The sequence below is a fragment of the Mustela nivalis genome (genome assembly GCF_964662115.1).
Source record: "Mustela nivalis genome assembly, chromosome: 18".
Taxonomy (NCBI): Eukaryota; Metazoa; Chordata; class Mammalia; order Carnivora; family Mustelidae; genus Mustela; species Mustela nivalis.
The window spans coordinates 43,348,608-43,374,582 of record NC_139037.1 but is presented as its reverse complement, the minus strand read 5'-3'; the positions used below and the strand labels follow the sequence as shown (position 1 = coordinate 43,374,582).

The 25,975-nt window shown below is 39.1% G+C and overlaps 1 protein-coding gene across 5 annotated transcripts in view; it reads right to left on the bottom strand.

Moving 5' to 3' along the window:
• The window catches only part of ZNF569 (zinc finger protein 569), a 54,919-nt gene that overhangs the window by 21,854 nt on the left and 7,090 nt on the right, over nt 1-25,975 (bottom strand). For all 5 annotated transcript variants that reach the window (XM_082708831.1, XM_082708835.1, XM_082708834.1 and 2 more), the window contains exon 3: nt 22,702-22,756. In XM_082708831.1, coding sequence (XP_082564957.1) covers nt 22,702-22,756 — 55 coding nt within the window. The remainder of the gene's footprint in view (nt 1-22,701; nt 22,757-25,975) is intronic.

The window sequence follows — 25,975 nt, the reverse complement described above, 5'->3', positions numbered from 1 at the left end:
TCATATATAAAATTAAGAAACAAAACAAAGAAAAAAAAAAAGACAAACTAAGAAACAGGTCCTTAACTATAGAAAACATACTAATGGTTACCTAAGGGGAGCTGGATGGGGCGGATAGGTAAAATAAGTGAAGGGGATTAAAAGTACATGTATAATTACCACTGAGTGATATACAGAATTGCTGAATTACTGTATTGTACACATGCAACTAATACAACACTGTATGTTAACTATACCGGCATTAAAATAAAATAAAAACTTGGTTCCTGGGGGAAGATGGCAGAGCAGCAGGAGTTTCAACTGGTCCTCTAAAGTGAGCCATATATCTACCAGAACACTCTGAGCAACCATGAAATCAGACTGAAATATAAGATTATACACTTGTGGATCTCCACAGGGCAGAAGACGTCAGTGGAGAGGAAAAGTGGAGTGGGAACGCTCGGACTGATATTAGAGGATAAACAGATGGGGAAGGGAGCCACCAGAAGCAACCCACTGGAAAGTAATACTCCAATATGAAACTGCCCTGTGATTGGGGACCAGAATTAACTTGGAGTCTGGTTAAAAGCACTCAAAAAGAGCAAAAGATCCTAAGGGGCAACTGGTAGAATTGGGCGGTCTCGGGCACAGGCCTAAGCCCATGGAACCAGGACAGCCACCGCAGGTGACCACCCCTGCCAGAGAGTCCAGTGGAGCCTCCAGTCTGAGGTCCCTGAGCTCGTGGCTTTCCACTGCTTGCACCACCAGTCAACTGGGCACACTCCCCCTTCTGGCAGCACCTGAGAGAGCCTAGTGTGGGCACCAGATGGCGGACTCTAGGACCACAGCCTTCCGTGACCCGCCATGGGGTCTGAATGCTACCAGCCCCCACATGAGAGAACCCAGCACAATCTCTGGTCGGGATCCCTTGGTGGCACCCTTCGGTGAACTGAGGGACCACTAGGTCTGAGCACACCCGCTGGTGGGCCTGGACTCCAGACAGTAGTCCTGGCAAAGGCAGCCACTGGAAGCGGGCTCCCTCGCGGTTTTAGTGGCACGGGGGTGCAGAGACAAGCGGGTGCCTCGGGTGACCACTGGGATGATGGTTGCTGGAGGTACAAACCGCCTGTGGGTGGTTGCACTGTTCAGTGGAGTTTGTAGAGGTAAAGTCGGTGTGTTCTGGACCACCCAGAGGGAAACAGTCTAAGGCTTCTCTCTTTTTCTTTACTCTGACCTTCTGAAATGGGGCAAAAAGCTTCAGAAAAACAAATAGCTCCAGAGAACAAAAGCCTGAAAAACTGGTTTCCACAAAGCCCAGCCCAGGGGATAACCTGCAGGGCAACCCAACCCAAGCAAGACAGACAGGAGAACAATGCAACAGGCCTCTCCCTCAGAAGGCACACTGAAAGAACAGGAGGAAAACCACCACAGGGTCCACATAAAACTGTAAAACCCCAACATCAGGGAAAAGCAATATATTAAGCTCCCGGTATTGCCTTAAACCCTGTTTATTTCATAGACACAACTTTTTAAAAAAATTCATTCTCACGCTTCTTATTCTTTTAATTTTTTTAACCTACTTACTATTACAACTAGAGGTTTAATACAACATATTCCATAACTTTTAAAACTGAACTTTTTTCATACATATACCTGTTTCTTTTTCTTTTCTTTTTTTTCCTTAATATACATGTAGATCTAAGTTTCATGGTAATTCTTTTTCCCTACTCAATAATATCTGTAGGGGCGCCTGGGTGGCTCAGTGGGTTAAGCCACTGCCTTCGGCTCAGGTCATGATCTCAGGGTCCTGGGATCGAGTCCCGCATCGGGCTCTCTGCTCAGCAGGGAGCCTGCCTCTTCCTCTCTCTCTCTGCCTGCCTCTCTGCCTACTTGTGATCTCTCTCTGTCAAATAAATAAATAAAATCTTTTAAAAAAAAAATCTCTATATATAAACCAGTTTTAATCTTCCTCTATCTCTGGAAAGTTGAGTCCTTTAACAAAGATATCAAGATACACCCAGGAAGAACCAAAATAACCTTCTGTGCCCACTTCAAGGATTTATAACTACCCTCCCATCTTATTTGTCTGTCAGTGTTTCTGTGTATTTGTTTTTGTTCTGTTATTATACGAATCTTATTCGTGGGGTTCATTTTGGCTGAGTTCTTTTTTTCTTATCATATACTTTTTTCGGTCTTTTTCTTTGTTCATTTTTGTTTATATACCTCATAAATCTTACTTTGGGGGCTCATTCTGGGTAGGTTCTCTCTTCTCTCTCTCTCTCTCTCTCTCTCTTTTTTCCTTTCTTTTTGGTGGTGACTTCTGATCACTCTGAAACTTTCCAGGGTGCACCTTGCCTGGATTGTGGTTCATATATTCAGCTATCCATCCCCTCAGCCACCTCTCATCAGAATATCTAGGAGGAGGAACACCCAATAGAGGAAAAATTCAGAGAATGTGCCCTTTCTCACAGAACTGTTGGGTATGGACATAAACAGTATGTCGAAAAGGGAATTCTGGGTACCAATTATCCAGGCAATGGCTAGGTTGGAGAAAACCATTAGTGACAACACAGAATCTCTAAAAGCAGAGGTGAGAGCCAACCTGGCAGAGGTTAAAAATGCTATCAATGAGATCCTATCTAATCTAAATATTCTAACAGCAAGGGTAACCAAGGCAGAAGACAGAACTATTGATCTAGAGGACAAACTGATAGAGAAAAAGGATCAGGAGGCGGCATGAAACAAACAGCTTAGAAGCCACGAGCCATGAAAACAGAATTAGGGAAATAAATGATACCGTGAAACGTTTTAATGTCAGAATTATTGGGATCCCTGAGGGAGTGGAGAAAGAAGACTATAGAAGATAGAGCTGAACAAATTTTATAAGAAAATCTCCCCAATATGGGGAATTGAACAAGCATTCGTGTCCTAGATAAAGGCAGAAAGGACACCTGCCAAAATCAATGAATCTAGAAAGACCTTCAGACACTTGATTGTCAAATTCATGAATTGTAATTTTAGACAAGAGGTTCTAAGGGCATCCCGGGGAAAGAGATTCCTTACCTACAGAGAAAGGTCTATCAGAATAATGTCAGACCTGTCCACAGAAACCTGGAAAGCCAGAAAGGGGTGGCAAGGCATATTTAGGGCACTAAATGAGAAGAACTTGTAGCCAAGAATACTTTATCCAGCAAGACTGACATTCAAAATGGATGGAGAGATAAAGAGCTTACAAGCCCGGCAAGGTTGAAAAGAGTATGTGACCACCAAGCCAGCACTACAAGAAATCTTAAGGTGGGATATATAAAAGAAGAAAGAACGCAAGAGTGACACAGAACAGAAATTTACAGAAACAATCTACAGAAACAAGGACTTCACAGGCAACATGATGTCAAGAAAAGCTTATCTTTCAATAATCACTCTCAACGTGAACAGCCTAAAGGCTCCCACAAAACAGTACAGGGTTGCAGATCAGATGAAATGACAGGATCCATCTGCATGCTGTCTACAAAAGACATACTTGGAAACTAAAGATACATCCAGACTGAAAGTGAAGTGATGGAGAAGCATCTTTCATGCCAACAGGCCTCAAAAGAAAGCTGGGATAGTGATTCTCATATCAGATAAAATTAGATTTTAAGCTAAAGACTGTAGTCAGAGATACAGAAGAAAACTACATCATTCTGAAAGTGTCTATCCACCAAGAAGATCTAAAAGGTAAATATTTATGCCCCCAATATGGGAGCAGCCAACTACATAAGCCAATTATTAATCAAAATAGTCATATTGATATGAATACATTAATTGGAGGGGATAGTAACACAACACTCTCAATAACAGATCATCCAAGCCGAAAATATATAAAGAAACAAGAGCTTTGAATGACACACTGGGCCAAATGGATCTCATAAATATATACAGAACATTCCACCCTAAAACTGAATACTCATTCTTCTCGAGTGCACACAGAACTTTCTACAGAATAGACCACATACTGGGTCACAAATCAGGGCTCAACCGATACCAAAAGACTGAGATTATTCCCTGAATATTCTGAAACCACAATGCTTTGAAACTGGAACTCAACCACAAGAAAAAGTTTGGAAGGAATTCAAACACTTGAAAGCTAAAGACAAACCTGCTCAAGAATGTTTGGATCAACCAGGAAATCAAAAAAGGACTTAAACAATTAATGGAAACCAGTGAGAATGAAGACACATTGGTCCAAAAACCTATGGGATATGGCAAAGATGGTCCTAACAGGGAAATACATAGCCATCCAAGCCTCACTCAAAAAAACCGAAAAATCCCAAATATACCAGCTCTCTTTACACCTTAAAGAATTGGAAAATCACCAACAAATTAAGCCAGCCCCACACACGAGAAAGGAAATAATCAAGACTATAGCAGAGATCAATGAGTTAGAGACCCGAGATACAGTAGAACACATCAACAAATCCAGAAACTGGTTCTTTAAAAAGAATCAATAATAAGATCGATAAACCACTGGCCAAACTAATCCAAAAGAAAAGACAGAGGATCCAAATTAATAAAATTATGAAGGAAAGGGGAGAGATCAGGACTAACACCAAGGAAATAGAAACAATCATCCGAAATTATTATCAACAGTTATATGCCAATAAGGTAAGCAACCTAGAAGAAGTGGATGCATTCCTGGAAACGTATAAACTTGCAAGACTGAAACAGGAAGAAACTGACAACCTGAATAGACCAGTATCTAGTAACAAGATTGAAGCAGTGATCAAAAACCTCCCAAAAAACAAGAGCCAGGACCTTATGGATTTCCTGGCGAATTCTACCAAACATTCAAGGAAGAAATAATACCTAGTTTCCTCAAGCTGTTTCAAAAAATAGAAACGGAAGGAAAACTTCCAGACTCTTTCTATGAAGCCAGTACAACCCTGATCCCCAAACCAGGCAAAGACCCCATCAAAAAGGAGAGTTTCGACCAATATCCCTGATGAATATGGATGCCAAGATTCTCAACAAGATCCTAGCTAATAAGCTCTAGGAGTACATTAAAAAGATTATCTACCATGACCAGGTGGGATTTATCCCTGGGGATGCAAGGGTGGTTCAACATTCACAAATCAATCAATGTGATAAAACAAAGCAATAAGAGAAAAGAACAACATGGTCCTCTGATGCAAAAAAAGCATATGACAAAATACAGAATCCGTTCCTGATTAAAACTCTTCAAAGCATATGGATAGAGGGGACAATCCTCAACTTCATAAAATCTATCTATGAAAAACCCACAGTGAATATCATTCTCAATGGGGAAAAGCTGACAGTGTTCCCTTTGAGATCAGGAGCACAAAAAGAATGCCCTCTCTCTAGACAAACCATAGAGACTCTTAATGTCACAAAACAAACTGAGGGGGGTGGGGGGAGAGGGAGAGGGTGGTGGGTTTATGGACATTGGGGAGGGCATGTGTTATGGTGAGTGCTGTGAAGTGTGTAAACCTGGCAATTCACAGACCTGTACCCCTGGGGCTAATAATACTTTATATGTTTATTAAAAAAATTAAAATAAATTTTAAAAAAAAGAATGCCTTCTCTTGCCACTGTTGTTCAACATAGTACTAGAAGTCCTAGCAACAGCAATGAGAAAACAAAAAGAAATAAAAGATATTCAAATTTGCAAAGAAGTCAAACTCTCTCTCTTCACAGATTAATGATACTTTATACAGAAAACCCAAAAGACTCCACCCCCAAACTACTAGAACTCATACAGCAATTCAGTAATGTGACAAGACACAAAATCAAGGCACAGAAATCAGTTGCTTTCTTATACGCTAACAGTGAAAATACAGAAGGGAAATTAGAGAATCAATTCCATTTACTATAGCACCAAGAACCATAAGATACCTGGGAATAAACCTAACCAAAGAGGCAAAGGATCTGTACTCAAGGAACTACAGAACACTCATGAAAGAAACTGAAGAAGACATAAAAAGATGGAAAAGCATTCTCTGCTCATGGAAACAAAGGAAACAGTCAACAAAGCAAGAAGGCAACCCATGGAATGGGAAAAGATATTCACAAATGACACTACAGACAAAGGGCTGATATCCAAGATCTATAAAGAATTCCTCAAACTCAACACTCAAAAAACAGATAATCACGTCAAAAAATGGGTAGAAGACATGAACAGACACTTCTCCAAAGAAGACTTACAAATGGCTGACACATGAAAAAATGTTCATCATCATTAGCCATCAGAGAGATTCAAATCAAAACCACACTGAGATACCACCTTACACCAGTTAGAACGGCTAAAATCAACAAGACAGTAAACAAGAGGAGAGGATATGAAGAAAGAATCCTCTTATACTACTGGTGGGAATGCAAGTTGGTGTAGCCACTTTGGAAAACAGTGTGGATATTCCTTAAGAAATTAAAAATAGAGCCACCCTATGACCCTGCAACTGCACTACTGGGTATTTACCTCAAAGATAAAGATGCAGTGAAAAGAAGGGCCATATGTACCCCAATGTTCATAGCAGCAATGGCCACAATCGCCAAACTGGGGAAAGAACCAAGATGCCCTTCAACAGACGAATGGATAAAGAAGATATGGTCCATATATATAATAGAGTATTATGCCTCCATCAGAAAGGATGAATACCCAACTTTTGTATCAACATGGACAGGACTGGAGGAGATCATGCTGAGTGAAATAAATCAAGCAGAGAGAGTCAATTATCATATGGTTTCACTTACTTGTGGAGCACAAGGAATAACATGGAGGAGATTAGGAGTAAGGAAAGGAAAAGTGAACTGGGGGAAATCAGAGGGGGAGACAAGCCATGAGAGACTGTGGACTCTGAGAAATAAACTGAGGGTTTTGGAGGGGAGGAGGTTGGGGGGGTTAGGTGGGCCTGGTGGTGGGTATTAAGGAGGACACGTATTGGATGGAGCACTGGGTATGGTGCATAAACAATGATTCTTGGAACACTGAAAAAATAAACTTAAAGGGGCGCCTGGGTACCTCAGTGGGTTAAGCCTCTACCTTCCACTTGGGTATGATCTCAGGGTCCTGGGATTGAGCCCCATGTCAGGCTCTCTGCTCAGCAGGGAGCCTGCTTCCCCCCTTTTCTCTGCCTGTCTCTCTGCCTACTTGTGATCTCTCTCTCTGTCAAATAAATAAAATCTTTAAAAAAAATTAAATTAAATTTTAAAAAATAAAATAAAACTTTAAAAATGCTAAAAGTAAAGAGAAAAACTTAAAAGCAGCACAAGTTTCAATCCATTATCTATAGACCACAATAGAACTGTTCAGCTGACTTCTCATCTGAAACAATGAAAGCCAAATGGCATTGAGACAATATATTCAAAATACTTAAAAAAAAAAAAGTATCTACTAATAATCTTTTTTTTTTTTTAAGATTTACTTGTTTAACAAAGAGAGAGAGAACATGCACATGGGGGTTTGTGGGGGGAGGCAGGCAGAGGGAGAGTCCCCAGCAGACTCTGTTGCTCAGTGCAGAGCCTGATCCTGATGCAGGGCTTGATCTCATGACCCTGAGATCATGACCAGAGCAAAAACCAAGAGTCAGATGCTTAATAAACTACACCACCCAGGTACCCCTCAAATAATAATGATATATCTAGCAAGGTGATCTTTCAAAAATAAAATGATTATACTAAATAAGCAAGACAGAAAAGGTAACATATTTTATTATTCTACCAATATGAATTATACAGAATAGGCAAATTCATAGAGACAAAATGCAGACTGGTTGTTGCCAAGGGCTAGGGGAAGAATAGGATGGAGGAGTAAATGCTTAATGCATAGGATTTATTTTAGAGTGATGAAAATACTTTGGAGCTAGGTAGAGGTGGTAGATGCACAACACTGTGAATGGCAGAGTGGATGCTGCTGAATGTTCTATTTCAAATAATTTATTCTAGGGGTGCCTGGGTGGTGCAGTGGGCTAAGCCTCTGCCTTCAGCTCGGGTCATAGTCCCAGGGTCCTGGGATCAAGCCCCACATCAGGCTCTCTGCCTGCTCCCCCCTCCCCCTGCCTGCCTCTCTGCCTACTTGTGATCTCTGTCTGCCAAACAAATAAATAAAATCTTTTAAAAAAATAAAATAATTTACTTTATATTCTGTGAATTTCACCTTAAGAAAAGGATTATGAAAAATATTTCCGGTTAAACAGAGAATTCACTGCTAGCAGCTGGCCTCACCAAAAATAATAAAGAAAGTTCCTTAGACTCAAAGGAAGTGACACTAAACATTAACTAAAATCTTCATGAAAAAAAAGTAGCTCAAGTAAAGGACTAACCCAAGCCAAATGCAGAGTACACAGGTTTGTCAATTAATTTTCCTAGGAACTCTGCTCTATGTTTCTGGAGAAATGAACCTACTATTTCCAGATGAAAAACAGATAATATGGAAAGAAAAGCACAAAATAGTCTTCCTCTAGTGGCTAATTTTCTTACTTCTGAATAGATGCACTTTGTCATCAATATCCTGGGACCTTCCATGGCCTTCTTTTATACTATGCCAGGCTTCATATTGGCACTCACAGACTCAAGATGGAGGTTAAATTGGAAGAGGAAAACCTTCTCCCTCCCCTTGGAGACCTGGGATAGAAAAGAAAGACTGGGGCATAGGGAGGTAGGCAGTTATATGTGTGCTCAAAACCCCCCAACTCCAGCACATTCAGGAGGAGTGAGATAGACAGTAGTTAGGAGGGCAAAGTGTCATGGTCAAGTTAGGAGGACTTTAAGTAGCCTCTGGTTCCCATTGTAGCATACATCCTGAGTAGGGTATGACAGGGCTCTTGCAGAAGACAAGAGTACCCCAGACTGTGGGATATATGGAATCCAGCAACTCTTTGAAGGACATGACAGACTCAAGAAATCTATGGAGGAAGCAAGATCCAAAGGAGGACAGTTGAAAAGAAGAGGCTCTTGCACCATGACTGAGATGAAACATAACACAAATTTATCAGCTATAGAATGCCGAGAAAAAGGAGCCAGATAAATCAGATTCAGTAGATACCAGCTAGCACAGATTCATGAAGGGACCAGGGAACATCTTCCTCCCCAAGTCAGAAAGATCTTCTTCCATACCTCAGTCACCACCTTAAAAGAGGACAGGGTACAGACTGACTGAATGACTGAATAATTACTCAAAGAAACAATTTCCTGATGTACTAAGTTTTGAACAGATTGCATTAAAACTAGTTTTCTGTCCCATGCTCATGGATTGGAAGAACAAATATTGTGAAACTGTTTACACTACCTAAAGCAATCTACACATTTAAGTCAATCCCTATCAAAGTACCATCAATTTTTTTTCAAAGAAATGGAACAAATCATCCTAAAGTTTATATGGAACCAGAAAAGACCTTGAATAGCCAGAGAAATGTTGAAAAAGAAAGCCAAAGGTGGTGCCATCACAATTCCAGACTTCAAGCTCTATTACAAAGCTGTCATCATCAAGACAGTATGGTACTGGCACAAAAACAGACATACAGACAAATGAAACAGAATAGAGAGCCCAGAAATAGACCCTCAACTCTATGGTCAATTAATCTTTGACAAAGCAGGAAAGAATGTCCAGTGGAAAAAAGACAGTCTCTTTAACAAATGGTGTTGGGAAAATCAGACAGCCACATGCAGAAGAATGAAACTGGACCATTTCCTTAAACCACACACAAAAATAGACTCAAAATGGATGAAGGACCTCAATGTGAGAAAGGAATCCATTAAAATCCTTGAGAACATAGGCAGCAAACTCTTTGACCTCAGCCACAGCAACTTCTTCCTAGCAACACCACCAAAGGCAAGGGAAGCAAGGGCAAAAATGAACTACTGGGACTTCATCAAGATCAAAAGCTTTTGCACAGCAAAGGAAACAGTCAACAAAATCAAAGACAATGGAAAGAATGGAGAAGATATTTACAAATGACGTATCAGATAAAGGGCTAGTATCCAAAATCTATAAAGAACTTACCAAACTCAACAGCCAAAGAACAAATAATCCAATCAAGAAATGGGCAGAGGGGGGAGGAGTCAAGATGGCGGAGAAGTAGCAAGCTGAGACTGCTTCAGCTAGCCGGAGATCAGCTAGATAGCTTATCTAAAGATTGCAAACACCTGAAAATCCATCGGCAGACCGAAGAGAAGAAGAACAGCAATTCTGGAAACAGAAAAACAACCGCTTTCTGAAAGGTAGGACCGGCGGAGAAGTGAATCCAAAGCGACGGGAAGATAGACCCCGGGGGGAGGGGCCGGCTCCCGGCAAGCAGCGGAGCAACCACGCACAAAATCAGGACTTTTAAAAGTCTGTTCCGCTGAGGGACATCGCTCCAGAGGCTAAACCGGGGCGAAGCCCACGCGGGGGCAGCGTGGCCTCAGGTCCCGCAGGGTCACAGAAGGATCGGGGGTGTCTGAGTGTCGCAGAGCTTGCGGGTATTGGAACGGGAAAGCCGGCTACAGAAACAGAGCCGACAGTAAGCTCACAGCTCGGTGTTACCTTGAACCGATCGCAGGCTCGGTGAGCTCGGAGCGCGGCCGGAGGTCAGGCAGACGGGAATAACTGGGCGCTGTTCTCTGAGGGCGCACTGAGGAGTGGGGCCCTGGGCTCTCGGCTCCTCCGGGCCGGAGACCAGGAGGCCGCCATTTGTGTTCCCGTCCTCCAGAACTCTACGGAAAGCGCTCAGGGAACAAAAGCTCCTGAAAGCAAACCCGAGCGGATTACTCACCCCGGCCCCGGGTAAGGGAGGTGTAATTCCGCCTGGGGCAAAGACACTTGAGAATCACTACAACAGGCCCCTCCCCCAGAAGATCAACAAGAAATCCAGCCGAGACCAAGTTCACCTACCAAGGAGTGCGGTTTCAATACCAAGAAGAGCAGCAGAATTCCAGAGGAGGAGAAAGCCAAGCACGGAACTCATGGCTTTTTTCCTGTGATTTTTTTTTTAGTCTTGCAGTTAATTTAATTTTTTCTTTTCCATTTTTTTTTTCTTTTTCTTCTCGCCTTCGGGTAAAAAAATTTTTTTTTTAACTGTTACCTTTTTCTTTTTTAACGATTTTTTACTAGTTTATCTAATATATATATTTTTTCTTTTTTACATTTTTCTCAGGTGTTTTCTTTTTAAAAAAATTTTTTTTTCTTTTCTTTTTTTTTTCTTTCTTTCTTTTTGAACCTCTTTTTATCCCCTTTCTCCCCAATCACGATTTTGGATCTCTTCTAATTTAGTTAAAGCATATTTTTCTGGGGTTGTTGCCACCCTTTTAGTATTTTACTTGCCCCTTCATTTACTCTTATCTGGCCAAAATGACAAGACGTAAAAATTCAACGCAAAAAAAAGAACAAGAGGCAGTACCGAAGGCTAGGGACCTAATCAATACAGACATCGGTAATATGTCAGATCTAGAGTTCAGAATGACAATTCTCAAGGTTCTAGCCGGGCTCGAAAAAGGCATGGAAGATATTAGAGAAACCCTCTCGAGAGATATAAAAGCCCTTTCTGGAGAAATAAAAGAACTAAAATCTAACCAAGTTGAAATAAAAAAAGCTATTAATGAGGTGCAATCAAAAATGGAGGCTCTAACTGCTAGGATAAATGAGGCAGAAGAAAGAATTAGTGATATAGAAGACCAAATGACAGAGAATAAAGAAGCTGAGCAAAAGAGGGACAAACAGCTACTGGACCACGAGGGGAGAATTCGAGAATTAAGTGACACCATAAGACGAAACAACATTAGAATAATTGGGATTCCAGAAGAAGAAGAAAGAGAGAGGGGAGCAGAAGGTATACTGGAGAGAATTATTGGGGAGAATTTCCCCAATATGGCAAAGGGAACGAGCATCAAAATTCAGGAGGTTCAGAGAACGCCCCTCAAAATCAATAAGAGTAGGCCCACACCCCGTCACCTAATAGTAAAATTTACAAGTCTCAGTGACAAAGAGAAAATCCTGAAAGCAGCCCGGGAAAAGAAGTCTGTAACATACAATGGTAAAAATATTAGATTGGCAGCTGACTTATCCACAGAGACCTGGCAGGCCAGAAAGAGCTGGCATAATATTTTTAGAGCACTAAACGAGAAAAACATGCAGCCCAGAATACTATATCCAGCTAGGCTATCATTGAAAATAGAAGGAGAGATTAAAAGCTTCCAGGACAAACAACAACTGAAAGAATTTGCAAATACCAAACCAGCTCTACAGGAAATATTGAAAGGGGTCCTCTAAGCAAAGAGAGAGCCTACAAGTGGTAGATAAGAAAGGAACAGAGACCATATACAATAACAGTCACCTTACAGGCAATACAATGGCACTAAATTCATATCTCTCAATAGTTACCCTGAATGTTAATGGGCTAAATGCCCCTGTCAAAAGACACAGGGTATCAGAATGGATAAAAAAACAAAACCCATCTATATGTTGCCTCCAAGAAACTCATTTTAAGCCCGAAGACACCTCCAGATTTAAAGTGAGGGGGTGGAAAAGAATTTACCATGCTAATGGACATCAGAAGAAAGCAGGAGTGGCAATCCTGATATCAGATCAATTAGATTTTAAGCCAAAGACTATAATAAGAGATGAGGAAGGACACTATATCATACTCAAAGGGTCTGTCCAACAAGAAGATTTAACAATTTTAAATATCTATGCCCCCAACGTGGGAGCAGCCAACTATATAAACCAATTAATAACAAAATCAAAGAAACACATCAACAACAATACAATAATGGACAGGTCATCCAAGCAAAAGATCAGCAAGGAAATAAAGGCCTTAAACGACACACTGGACCAGATGGACATCACAGATATATTCAGAACATTTCATCCCAAAGCAACAGAATACACATTCTTCTCTAGTGCACGTGGAACATTCTCCAGAATAGATCACATCCTCGGTCCTACATCAGGACTCAACCGGTATCAAAAGATTGGGATCATTCCCTGCATATTTTCAGACCACAATGCTCTAAAGCTAGAACTCAACCACAAAAGGAAGTTTGGAAAGAACCCAAATGCATGGAGACTAAACAGTATCCTTCTAAAGAATGAATGGGTCAACCGGGAAATTAAAGAAGAATTGAAAAAAATCATGGAAACAAATGATAATGAAAATACAACGGTTCAAAATCTGTGGGACACAATAAAGGCAGTCCTGAGAGGAAAATATATAGCGGTACAAGCCTTTGTCAAGAAACAAGAAAGGTCTCAGGTACACAACCTAACCCTACACGTAAAGGAGCTGGAGAAAGAACAAGAAAGAAACCCTAAGCCCAGCAGGAGAAGAGAAATCATAAAGATCAGAGCAGAAATCAATGAAATAGAAACCAAAAAAACAATAGAACAAATCAACGAAACTAGGAGCTGGTTCTTTGAAAGAATTAATAAAATTGATAAACCCCTGGCCCGACTTATCAAAAAGAAAAGAGAAAGGACCCAAATAAATAAAATCATGAATGAAAGAGGAGAGATCACAACTAACACCAAAGAAATACAAACTATTATAAGAACATACTATGAGCAACTCTACGGCAATAAATTTGACAATCTGGAAGAAATGGATGCATTCCTAGAAACATATAAACTACCACAACTGAACCAGGAAGAAATAGAAAGCCTGAACAGACCCATAACCAGTAAGGAGATTGAAACAGTCATTAAAAATCTCCAAACAAACAAAAGCCCAGGGCCAGACGGCTTCCCGGGGGAATTCTACCAAACATTTAAAGAAGGACTAATTCCTATTCTCCTGAAACTGTTCCAAAAAATAGAAATGGAAGGAAAACTTCCAAACTCATTTTATGAGGCCAGCATCACCTTGATCCCAAAACCAGACAAGGATCCCACCAAAAAAGAGAGCTATAGACCGATATCCTTGATGAACACAGATGCGAAAATACTCAACAAAATACTAGCCAATAGGATTCAACAGTACATTAAAAAGATTATTCACCACGACCAAGTGGGATTTATTCCAGGGCTGCAAGGTTGGTTCAACATCCGCAAATCAGTCAATGTGATACAACACATCAATAAAAGAAAGAACAAGAACCATATGATACTTTCAATAGATGCTGAAAAAGCATTTGACAAAGTACAGCATCCCTTCCTGATCAAAACTCTTCAAAGTGTAGGGATAGAGGGCACATACCTCAATATCATCAAAGCCATCTATGAAAAACCCACCGCAAATATCATTCTCAATGGAGAAAAACTGAAAGCTTTTCCACTAAGGTCAGGAACACGGCAGGGATGTCCATTATCACCACTGCTATTCAACATAGTACTAGAGGTCCTAGCCTCAGCAATCAGACAACAAAAGGAAATTAAAGGCATCCAAATCGGCAAAGAAGAAGTCAAATTATCACTCTTCGCAGATGATATGATACTATATGTGGAAAACCCAAAAGACTCCACTCCAAAACTGCTAGAACTTATACAGGAATTCAGTAAAGTGTCAGGATATAAAATCAATGCACAGAAATCAGTTGCATTTCTCTACACCAACAGCAAGACAGAAGAAAGAGATATTAAGGAGTCAATCCCATTTACAATTGCATCCAAAACCATAAGATACCTAGGAATAAACCTAACCAAAGAGACACAGAATCTATACTCAGAAAACTATAAAGTACTCATGAAAGAAATTGAGGAAGACACAAAGAAATGGAAAAATGTTCCATGCTCCTGGATTGGAAGAATAAATATTGTGAAAATGTCTATGCTACCTAAAGCAATCTACACATTTAATGCAATTCCTATCAAAGTACCATCCATCTTTTTCAAAGAAATGGAACAAATAATGCTAAAATTTATATGGAACCAGAAAAGACCTCGAATAGCCAAAGGGATATTGAAAAAGAAAGCCAACGTTGGTGGCATCACAATTCCGGACTTCAAGCTCTATTACAAAGCTGTCATCATCAAGACAGCATGGTACTGGCACAAAAACAGACACACAGATCAATGGAACAGAATAGAGAGCCCAGAAATAGACCCTCAAATCTATGGTCAACTCATCTTCGACAAAGCAGGAAAGAATGTCCAATGGAAAAAAGACAGCCTCTTCAATAAATGGTGCTGGGAAAATTGGACAGCCACATGTAGAAAAATGAAATTGGACCATTTCCTTACACCACACACAAAAATAGACTCAAAATGGATGAAGGACCTCAATGTGCGAAAGGAATCCATCAAAATCCTTGAGGAGAACACAGGCAGCAACCTCTTCGACCTCTGCCGCAGCAACATCTTCCTAGGAACAACGCAAAAGGCAAGGGAAGCAAGGGAAAAAATGAACTATTGGGATTTCATCAAGATCAAAAGCTTTTGCACAGCAAAGGAAACAGTTAACAAAATCAAAAGACAACTGACAGAATGGGAGAAGATATTTGCAAACGACATATCAGATAAAGGACTAGTGTCCAGAATCTATAAAGAACTTAGCAAACTCAACACCCAAAGAACAAATAATCCAATCAAGAAATGGGCAGAGGACATGAACAGACATTTCTGCAAAGAAGACATCCAGATGGCCAACAGACACATGAAAAAGTGCTCCATATCACTCGGCATCAGGGAAATACAAATCAAAACCACAATGAGATATCACCTCACACCAGTCAGAATGGCTAAAATCAACAAGTCAGGAAATGACAGATGCTGGCGAGGATGTGGAGAAAGGGGAACCCTCCTACACTGTTGGTGGGAATGCAAGCTGGTGCAGCCACTCTGGAAAACAGCATGGAGGTTCCTCAGAATGTTGAAAATAGAACTGCCCTATGACCCAGCAATTGCACTATTGGGTATTTACCCTAAAGATACAAATGTAGTGATCCAAAGGGGCACATGCACCCGAATGTTTATAGCAGCAATGTCCACAATAGCCAAACTATGGAAAGAACCTAGATGTCCATCCACAGATGAATGGATCAAGAAGATGTGGTATATATACACAATGGAATACTATGCAGCCATCAAAAGAAATGAAATCTTGCCATTTGCGACAACATGGATGGAACTAGAGCGTATCATGCTTAGCGAAATAAGTCAAGCAGAGAAAGACAACTATCATATGATCTCCCTGATATGAGGAAGTGGTGATGCAACATGGAGGCTTAAGTGGGTAGGAGAAGAATAAATGAAACAAGATGGGATTGGGAGGGAGACAAACCATAAGTGACTCTTAATCTCACAAAACAAACTGAGGGTTGCTGGGGGGAGGGGGTTTGGGAGAAGGGGGTGGGATTATGGACATTGGGGAGGGTATGTGCTTTGGTGAGTGCTGTGAAGTGTGTAAACCTGGTGATTCACAGACCTGTACCCCTGGGGATAAAAATATATGTTTATAAAAAATAAAAAGTTAAAAAAAAATAAATGGCAGTCTGAGGTAAACAAAAATTAAAATTAAAAAAAAAAAAAAAAAAAGAAATGGGCAGAGGACATGAACAGACATTTCTGCAAAGAAGACATCCAGATGGCCAACAGACACATGAAAAAGTGCTCCACATCACTCAGCATCAGGGAAATACAAATCAAAACCACAATGAGATACCACCTCACACCAGTAGGAATGGCTAAAATTAACAAGTCCGGAAGCGACACATGCTGGCAGGGATCCAGAAAAAGGGGAACCCTCCTAAACTGTTGGTGGGAATGCAAGCTGGTGCAACCACTCTGAAAACAGCATGGAGGTTACTCAAAAAGTTGAAAATAGAGCTACCCTACAACCCAGCAATCGCACTACTGGGTATATATTCTAAAGATACAAATGTAGTGATCCAAAGGGGCACGTGTACCCAAACATTTATAGCAGCAATGTCCACAATAGCCAAAGTTTAAAAAGAACCTAGATGTCCATCAGCTGATGAATGGATAAAGTATACACACACACACACACACATATGTATGTATATATGTACGTGTACACACACACACACACACACACACACACACACACATATATATATATATATATATATATATATATATATACACAATGGAATACTATGCAGCCATCAAAAGAAATGAAATCTTGCCATTTGCAACAACGTGAATGGAACTAGAGGGTATTAGGGTATTATGCTCAGCAAAATAAGTCAATCAGAGAAAGACAATTATCATATGATCTCCCTGATATGAGGAATTTGAGAGGCATAGTGGGGGGTTTGGGGGGTAGGGAAGGAAAAAATGAAACAAGATGGTATTGGGAGGGAGACAAACTATAAAAGACTCTTAATCTGAAAAAACAAACAGGGTTGCCAGGGGCAGGGGGGTGGGAAGAGGGTGGTTGGGCTATGGACAGGGGAGGGTATGTGCTATGGTGAGTGCTGGGAAGTGTGTAAGCCTGGCTATTCACAGACCTGTACCCCTGGGGCAAATAATACATTATATGTTATTAAAAAAATAATTTAGGGGCACCTGGGTGGCTCAGTGGGTTAAAACCTCTGCTTTCAGCTCGGGTCATGGTCCCAGGGTCCTGGGATCGAGCCCCACATTGGGCTCTCTGCTCAGCAGGGGGCCGCTTCCCCCTCTCTCTCTGCCTGCCTCTCTGCCTACTTGTGATCTCTGTCTGTCAAATAAATAATAAATAAAATCTTTTAAAAAATAGTAATAATTTAAAAATGTTAAAAAAACAAAACTAGCTTTTTTCATTCTGTTAAACAGAATTCATAAAGGATGTCAACATATTTTTAATAAAGTGTATTTTTAATGCACATCTCAGTGTAGTACAGTAATTCTGTGACCTTTATATATATGAAATCACTGAATAAAGTTAATAGACAAAAAATATGGATGCTGTGAGGAGGTAAATGAGAGTCTGACAATGTTCAAATTCTCTAAAGAATTTATAGTCACAAAATTGGCAATGCTAGAATCGCACTGGCATTAGGAAAAATTCGTCTTCATAGTTTTGGACATCTCTGTCCAAAGAGCATTCATTGAGCACTTGTGGTAGGCACTACAGGAACTGCTAAATAAAACAGGTTTGCAAAGGCACTTATATCTTGGTTCCACCCTACCTTCTAATGCCAGAAGTCAACCTACCAAAATCTGCTTTCAAGGAAGTTCTGATGTCTGTCAAACATACCTTATTATAAACTACTATATTAACTCTCCAGGAAAAACCCAAGTGAGTATACACCCACCAAGGTTGGTTTCGTGATTAACCAAATTAACAGAAAAATGGAGAAAACTTTGATCAAGATCATATATACATGAAAAGTATTTGACAAAACTTAACACCAATTTATGACTGACATTCTTAGCAGACTAAGAATACAAGGAAATTTCTTTGAACCAGAAGAGTATTTACAAAAATACCTATACCAAATTATCATACTTACTCATAATTACTGAATATATACTCCTAAAACAGAATAGGACAAAGATCACCCACCACCACATCTGTTCAACATTATACTACATTTAGCAATCAAAATTAGGCAAGAAAAAAAGGGGGCATGAAAATTTAAAATGAAGAAAACTGTTCACTTGCAGATAATATATTTTTTAATGTAATTCGATGTCAAAATGTCAGCAGTTTTAATTGTGGAAACAGACTAATTCTAAAATCGATAAGGAAATATAAGTAGCTACAAGTAGCTAAGGCAATGCTGAAGAAGAAAAAGATGCAAGATTAACTTGCATTATCAAATAAATATTTTTATAACTATATATGGTAATTAAGATATAGCGGGATTGACACAGGAAATCAAAACAATGGAAAAGGACGTAAAGTCAAATACATATACTAACATGAATAGGTCTGAAAACACAATGTGGAATGAAAAAAAAGATGAGTTGCAGAACTCTAAGTCCATCGGGTTCCCAGTTATTTAAAAACCCAAAACATAGAACAACTTCAAGTAGTGTTTATATATACAAAATCATGTGGTAAAAATATAAAACTATGAGCTCTATGGATATAGATAGCATTCATAAAAGTGACTGCCTGTGAGACAAAGTATCTGTAATATTCTGACTACTTTGTTGAAAAAAAAATCCTGAGGCAAAAATGACAAAAGATTAAAATCTGCTAATCTGGGGAGCTGCGTATGTGGCTGCTTATTCCACTTCTCCCTCCCTCTTCTTAGATTTTAAAATAATAAAGAAAAGAAAAAAGCAGCTCTTTATTAGTTCTATTATTTTGTGTTTTTCTAACTCACTGACTTAAACTTTATTCTTACCAATTCCTTTTTAAATTTTCTCATTTTGTTTCTAATGACTAGAATGGTATATTTTGTTCATTCATTTCATTCTGATACATTTATTAACACTTTTTCAGGCTGTAGCTTTTCTTCTGTGCATTGTTTTATTTTTTTTAAGATTTAAAAAAAATTTATTCATTTGACAGAGAGATCACAAGCAGGCAGAGAGGCAGGCAGAGAGAGAGAGGGGGAAGCAGTCTACCCGCTGAGCAGAGAGCAGGATGCGGGGCTCAATTCCAGGACCCTCAGATCAAGATCTATGCCGAAGGCAGAGACTTAACCCACTGAGCCATCCAGGTGCCCCTGCGCATTGTTTTATTTTTAAGATGTTCCGCAACATCTGGGCATGGGGGCGCCCGGGTGGCTCAGTGGGTTAAAGCCTCTGCCTTTGGCTCAGGTCATGATCCCAGGGTTCTGGGATCAAGCCCCTCGGCAGGCTCTCTGCTCAGCAGGGAGCCAGCTTCTTCCCCTCTCTCTGCCTACCTCTCTGCCTGCTTGTGATCTCTGTCAAATAAATAAATAAAATTTTTTAAAAAAGATGTTCTGCAGGGGCGCCTGGGTGGCTCAGTGGGTTACGCCGCTGCCTTCGGCTCAGGTCATGATCTCAGGGTCCTGGGATCGAGTCCCACGTCGGGCTCTCTGCTCAGCGGGGAGCCTGCTTCCTCCTCTCTCTCTGCCTGCCTCTCTGCCTACTTGTGATCTCTGTCTGTCAAATAAATAAATAAAATCTTAAAAAAAAAAAAAAAAGATGTTCTGCAACATAAATTTTTAAGTCCCTGTTGGTCTGGGTTGTTTATGCTAGTTAAAAAATTTCCATGTGAATATTTTTCTTTTTGAATCTCTTGTTATTAACTTCATATTTAATTGCATTGTGGAACTACTGAAATGTACAGTTTCTACTTTTGAAATTTACTGAATTTTATTCATGCCTAATAAATGGTCAGTTTTTAAGTTATTTAATATCCAAATAAGGAATAGTAACTGTTTTGAGGCTATAAGCTACCTTAATCTATTAGCTCTATCAAATTATTATTGGTAGACACATTTTTTATATCTAGTTCATCTAGCATGAGTTAAGACATTAATGAAAGTTTCCCTACCAATACATATCTTCTTATTTTCAGTGTTACTTACAGTAAATTTGCTGTTGGTTATCTGATAAGAAAGCAGTCCTAAACCATTGATCTGTATTATCTATTGCACTCATTTTAAAGCTCTGTTCTTTTTGTTTGTTTAGAGCTTCCTGTTTCGACTTTTACCATACCTGATATTAACACACAGACTTTTCCTTTCTTTTAAAGTGAAATTTTGGACAGTCACTTCAGAAATCGTTTGGCAGTATCAATAAAAGGTAACCTATGTATACGACCTATAACTCAGAAATTCCACTTTTGGTTTATATACAAAAGAAAGTGTACATACGTGCAATAAAAGACAGCTATAAGAAAATTCATAGCAGTAATATTTGTAATTGTCCTCAAATAAAAACTACCTAAATGGTGATCAATAATAGAATGGATAAGTAAAATTATGGTTTATTCACATAAGTGAATAATATAAGGCAATGAAATTAATCAAACTATAACTACATGCAATAATTAACATGAATCTGACACACAGTATTGTGCAAAAGAAGCCAGACACAGAGTATATATATTAATGAGGTTCAAACTCGGACAGATATAATCTATAGTGACAGAAATTGAATAGTGGTTACCCCTGGGGTAGGGGTAATGACTTTAGAAAAGTGCAGAAGAAATCTCATGGTTATTAGGGTAATGTTCTAATTCTCGATCTATTGCTTTTGCAAGTTACACACTGACAGTGTGTTCACTTTGAAAATTAACGTGTTTGAAGAAAAAACTGGATATATAGAGAAGCTGCTATATACGGATACACAGTCAAAGAAAGGTATATCTCAGTATATGAAAACTTTGACCTGAGGATGAAAAGCAGGATAAATTTGAAAGATACAAAGAAAGTATGCAAGTTGAAGTTCTGAGGAAAAGGATTATCCTTGAAGAGGAGGTGGACGTCAACTACTTTTTTTTTTTTTTTTAATTTTAATTATTTGAGAGAGAGAGAGAGAGCATAAGGGGGAAGGGCTGAGGGAGAAGTAGACTCCCTGCTGAGCAGGAAGCCAATGTGGGGCTCCAATGCAGGGCTTGATACCAGGGTCCTGAGATCATGACATGAGCTTAAGGCACTTGTTTAACTGACTGAGCACCCAGGCATCCCAATATCACTTGTTTTAAGAGTAAAAAAACAAGGAACCATGGATTCAAGACATTAAAACCACAGATATTCATAAAAACTATGTATATAAGGCCAGAATGTTCTAGGGGCTGGAGACACATCAGTAAACCAAATAAACCATATTCTCTGTTCACATTTCAGTGGACTAAAATAATTTACCAGAAATTATTAGACTGTGGCCCAATCTACAGTAAATACCCACCGAAAAATATAATTATGTAGGGTCATTTGAGATACACATATCTCATCTATTTCTTCGGACATTCTAGTATTCTTTAAAATTATGTATGACACATTTAGAATAATGTGGTGAAATGCACTAACCTTTTTTTTTAAGATTTTATTTTTAAGTAATCTCTGCAACTAACGTGGGGGCTCAAACTCACAACTTGCAAGATCAAGTGTCACATGCTCGACTGAGGCAGCCAGCCACCCCTAAGGTGCACTAATCTTAAATGTACATGATACACTTTTATACATTTAAATATTTATGTAATCAGGTCAAAACAACCACATTTTCATCACTCCAGAAGATTCTCTCCCACCCGTTCCCAGTTACTATCCTCTTAAGGTAACTACTATCCTGATTTCTATCACAAGAGATTAGTTTTCCCAGCTTTCAAATTGCATATAAATGGAACCGTATCTTTTGTTTCTGGCTTCTCTCACTCCAATGTTTCTGGAATTTATCTATATTGTTGTGGGTAACCAGTATCTGTCATTTAAAAAAAAATTGTTGTGTAGTCTTCTTTTGCATGCAAGGGATAATTAATCCCTTTTTCTGATAATCTTCATTTGCATTCTTTCCTATGCTGGCTATTTTTAAACACATATACTTTGTTTTATCCTTTACCAAAACAGACCATCACAATAGCTGGATTTGTCAAGTATAAGAGGTCACACTCTAATATATTCATTGACCTAGGGGCCAAAGAAGAGCTTACTTCTCCTAAAAAAAAGTTCATTTTAATTTTTATTTACAATACAAATTATGTCATGAATTTTTGCTCTGGTTTGTTTCACCTATAATAATGAAACTGAAAACTGAAGCCCAACTTTAATCTCTCTAGATGAATACCTTTCTGCATTACCATATTTTAACTCTTCCTGGTCTTAATCTTCCAACTTTAATTCCTCTGAAAAAGTTTATCTATATAGTATTTTCCAATTTACTGTACAGATTATTGTAATCCTTTTAAACCACATTACAGAATATAGTAGAGAACAAATATACTACTTAAAACTTACCTGGGATTCAGTCATTTCCTCTTTCTGGTAATAGACAGGGCTTGAAAAGGCAAAGCTGTGAAAGAGAAGAAAAGCCATTAGACCAGGCACGCTTAGTGGTTTCGGAAACCTGCACCCACACTGTGGATTAAAGGTCGCCCTGTAAATGATTCTTGGATCCAGCAGAAAGGCCAAGAATATTCATACCAGAGGTGCTGACAGGTATAAGGATGACTAGAACGATCATGCATAGCTTAGGCATAAGGTGGGTCAGAATAAGAGCTCATATGTGGGAGATGTCCCATGAATTTGTCAATAACTCTGTATGAGAAAACAGAACAAAACAGTTCACAAGGAACAGTAAGCTATATAGCTTCATAAAAGAACATAACCAAGAAAATTATGAAATTGACAAAATACCTAAGTTATTTTAATGTATTGAGACATTACCAACTAAATGGGAATTTGCCCAAAATGGTAATATATTTCAAAGAAGGAGTAAGAAGTAGTTTGTGTGTCTGAGTGATGTGTATCAGAGATATTGGTGGTGGTAAGAGAGTTAAATTCTTGTCGTAGTAAAAAATAAACATATAAATCTGTAAAGTATCAAATAATAACAAGATAAACATGTGATTTGGAAAAATTGAAGAAATTTAAGAAATCACACTTAGGAGCTTTAGGAGCTAAAAGTGCTTTCTCGTTGGAAACAGGAATTAGGGATGGGGAAAAAAGAAACAGGACACAGTTTTTCATATTATTACAAGTCTAGTAGCATTATTTCAAATTTTAAAATAAAAATTCACCTATTATTTTCTCCAAAATAAAATTTAATCAAGAAAACACATACCATTGCAATCAGTACTACAGTATATAATGAACAACGCAGATGTCCTCCTCCACCCCGTGCACAGTTTCTTTCCCAGTTTTACTTTAAAGAAAATTAATCTTCTTTTACTAAGTAAAAAAAATTTTTTTGGTTGTTGTTGATTGTAATTGATTTTTGTCACTCATTTGAAGTTTTTTCTTAAAGCATCTTTTTAGAAAAGCTTTAGGACAGATGAATTATAGTAGGAAAGAACAGTGACTTGGGAGCAAAGATTTGCTTTCTAGTCTCTCTCCCACTAATAAGCACTGTGACCCTGGGAACCCCACATTCTTAGAACCATTATAATCAATCCTTAAAAGAGAATAGCAGAGGGGCATCTGCGTGGCTCAGCAGTTAAGTGTCTGCCTTCCACTCAGGTCATGAGCCCAGAGTTCTGGGATATAGCCCCACATTGGGCTCCTTGCCCAGCTCGAGGCCTGCTTCTCCCTCTCCCATTCCCCCTGCTTGTGTTCCCTCTCTCACTCTCTCTTTCAAATAAAAAAAGAGAGAGAGAAAGAGAGAACAGCAGAATAAAATGGGTGTCTCAGTAGTTCCCCAGCAATAACAGTGCAAAATTCTGTAAAGAAAATTTGATACCTTGCTAAGGAGAGAGAGCCAGCATATTCTAAAAGGCTATATGTGGCAGATAATGTTACCAACAATAGCCAGTTGTCCTCACTTTATTCCTTGAAAACTAAACTTTAATTTTTTCACATGGCAATATACATTCTTCCAAGGATGAATCATGATTGATCCAGGACAGTGAAGATAATTCTATTCCTTTTCCTGTTACCTGCTTTTCCAGCAACCCTTGCAGCTCTGAGTTACAATGTGACACAATACTGGATAACAGGAGTTAAGGTATTTACTGGGGGAGAAGAGATATGGAAAAATTTGTGATATTTTATTTTTCTGCATATTATCTCCTGAATATAGCAGCCCCTTGGGCCTGGAGGTGCATACCAGCACATTCTGTTGTCAGGACTGTTCCAGTTCTAGTAGTGGACATCGGTCTATTAAAAGGTGGGCATGGGGGCGCCCGGGTGGCTCAGTGGGTTAAAGCCTCTGCCTTTGGCTCAGGTCATGATCCCAGGGTCCTGGCATCTAGCCCCGCATGGGGCTCACTTTCGGCAGGGAGCCTGCTTCCTCCTCTCTGCCTGCCTTTCTGCCTACTTGAGATCTCTGTCTGTCAAATAAATAAATAAAAATCTTTAAAAAAAAAAAAAAAAGGTGGGCATGGGTATAGACTAAAAGAGAATTATTTTATTTAAAAACAATTGCTTATGGTGAACTGAATTCATCAACTAGCTGAAGAGTGGACACCAATCAGAACTCCCTCTACTCTCTTTCCTCTTTCCCTTCTTAACCAAAAGAGCACCCAGGTGCCCCATGATGGATTTCATCACAGAATTTCTAATAGCAGGCTCCGTTGGTTAAGTGTCTGCCTTCAGCTCAGGTCTCAATTTCAGGGTCCTGGGATTGAGAGCCACATCAGGCTCAGGTCATGATCTCAGGGTGCTAGGATCAAGCCCTGCATTGGGTTCCCATTCAGTGGGGAATCTGCTTGGGATTCTCTTTTCCTCTGCACCCCCTGCTTTGCTCTCTCTCTCAAATTAAAAAAAAAAAAAAAATTCTAATAGCAGCAGTATGTGAACTGGAAGGATGGTTCAAAAAAATTATATTTTCATTAAGGACTTACAAATGATGAAAAGAAATGTGAGCTCTTATTTAAAGAGGGTTTCTTCTATGTCACCTTCAACACAGTTAGGTCCTACATTTATATAATAGTACATGTAAATAAATTTGTCTCATTCTGCCTTCCATTTTAAGTTCTACCTCCATCTTCATTGCTATCTATAAAAAAGATTGCTAGGAACGTGACTGGGATTGTGTTTAATCTATAGATCAAATTAAAGATCAAATGAAAATAGGAGTCTTTCAATTCATGAATATAGTATATTTCTCCACTTATGTTTTATTTCTTTGATCATAGTTTTTTTCATTTTTGGCATACAAGGCCTATGCATATTCTGAGATTTATTTTTAAGTACTTTATTTTGGGGCATGCTAATAAATTTTTATTTCAAATTCCAATTGTTCATTGCTGGAATATAAAAATGATTTAACTTTATATACTGATTATGTATCCTACAATCATGCTAAATTCATATAAGAGGTCTAGGAGCTTTTTTGTAGATTCTTTGAGGTTTTCTATCTTAATAGTTGTGTTGTCTCCAACAGAAACTGCTGTATTTCTTCCTTTCTGATTTGTGTGTCTTTGTCTTTCTCTTGCTTTATTGCACTAGTTAGGACTTCCAATAGAACGGTGAAAAATGGTGGTCTGAGGACATCTTCACTTTGTTGCCAATCTTAGAGGTAAAGCATTATCTCAACACAAAGTATAATGTAAGCTCTAGTATTTGGGTTTGC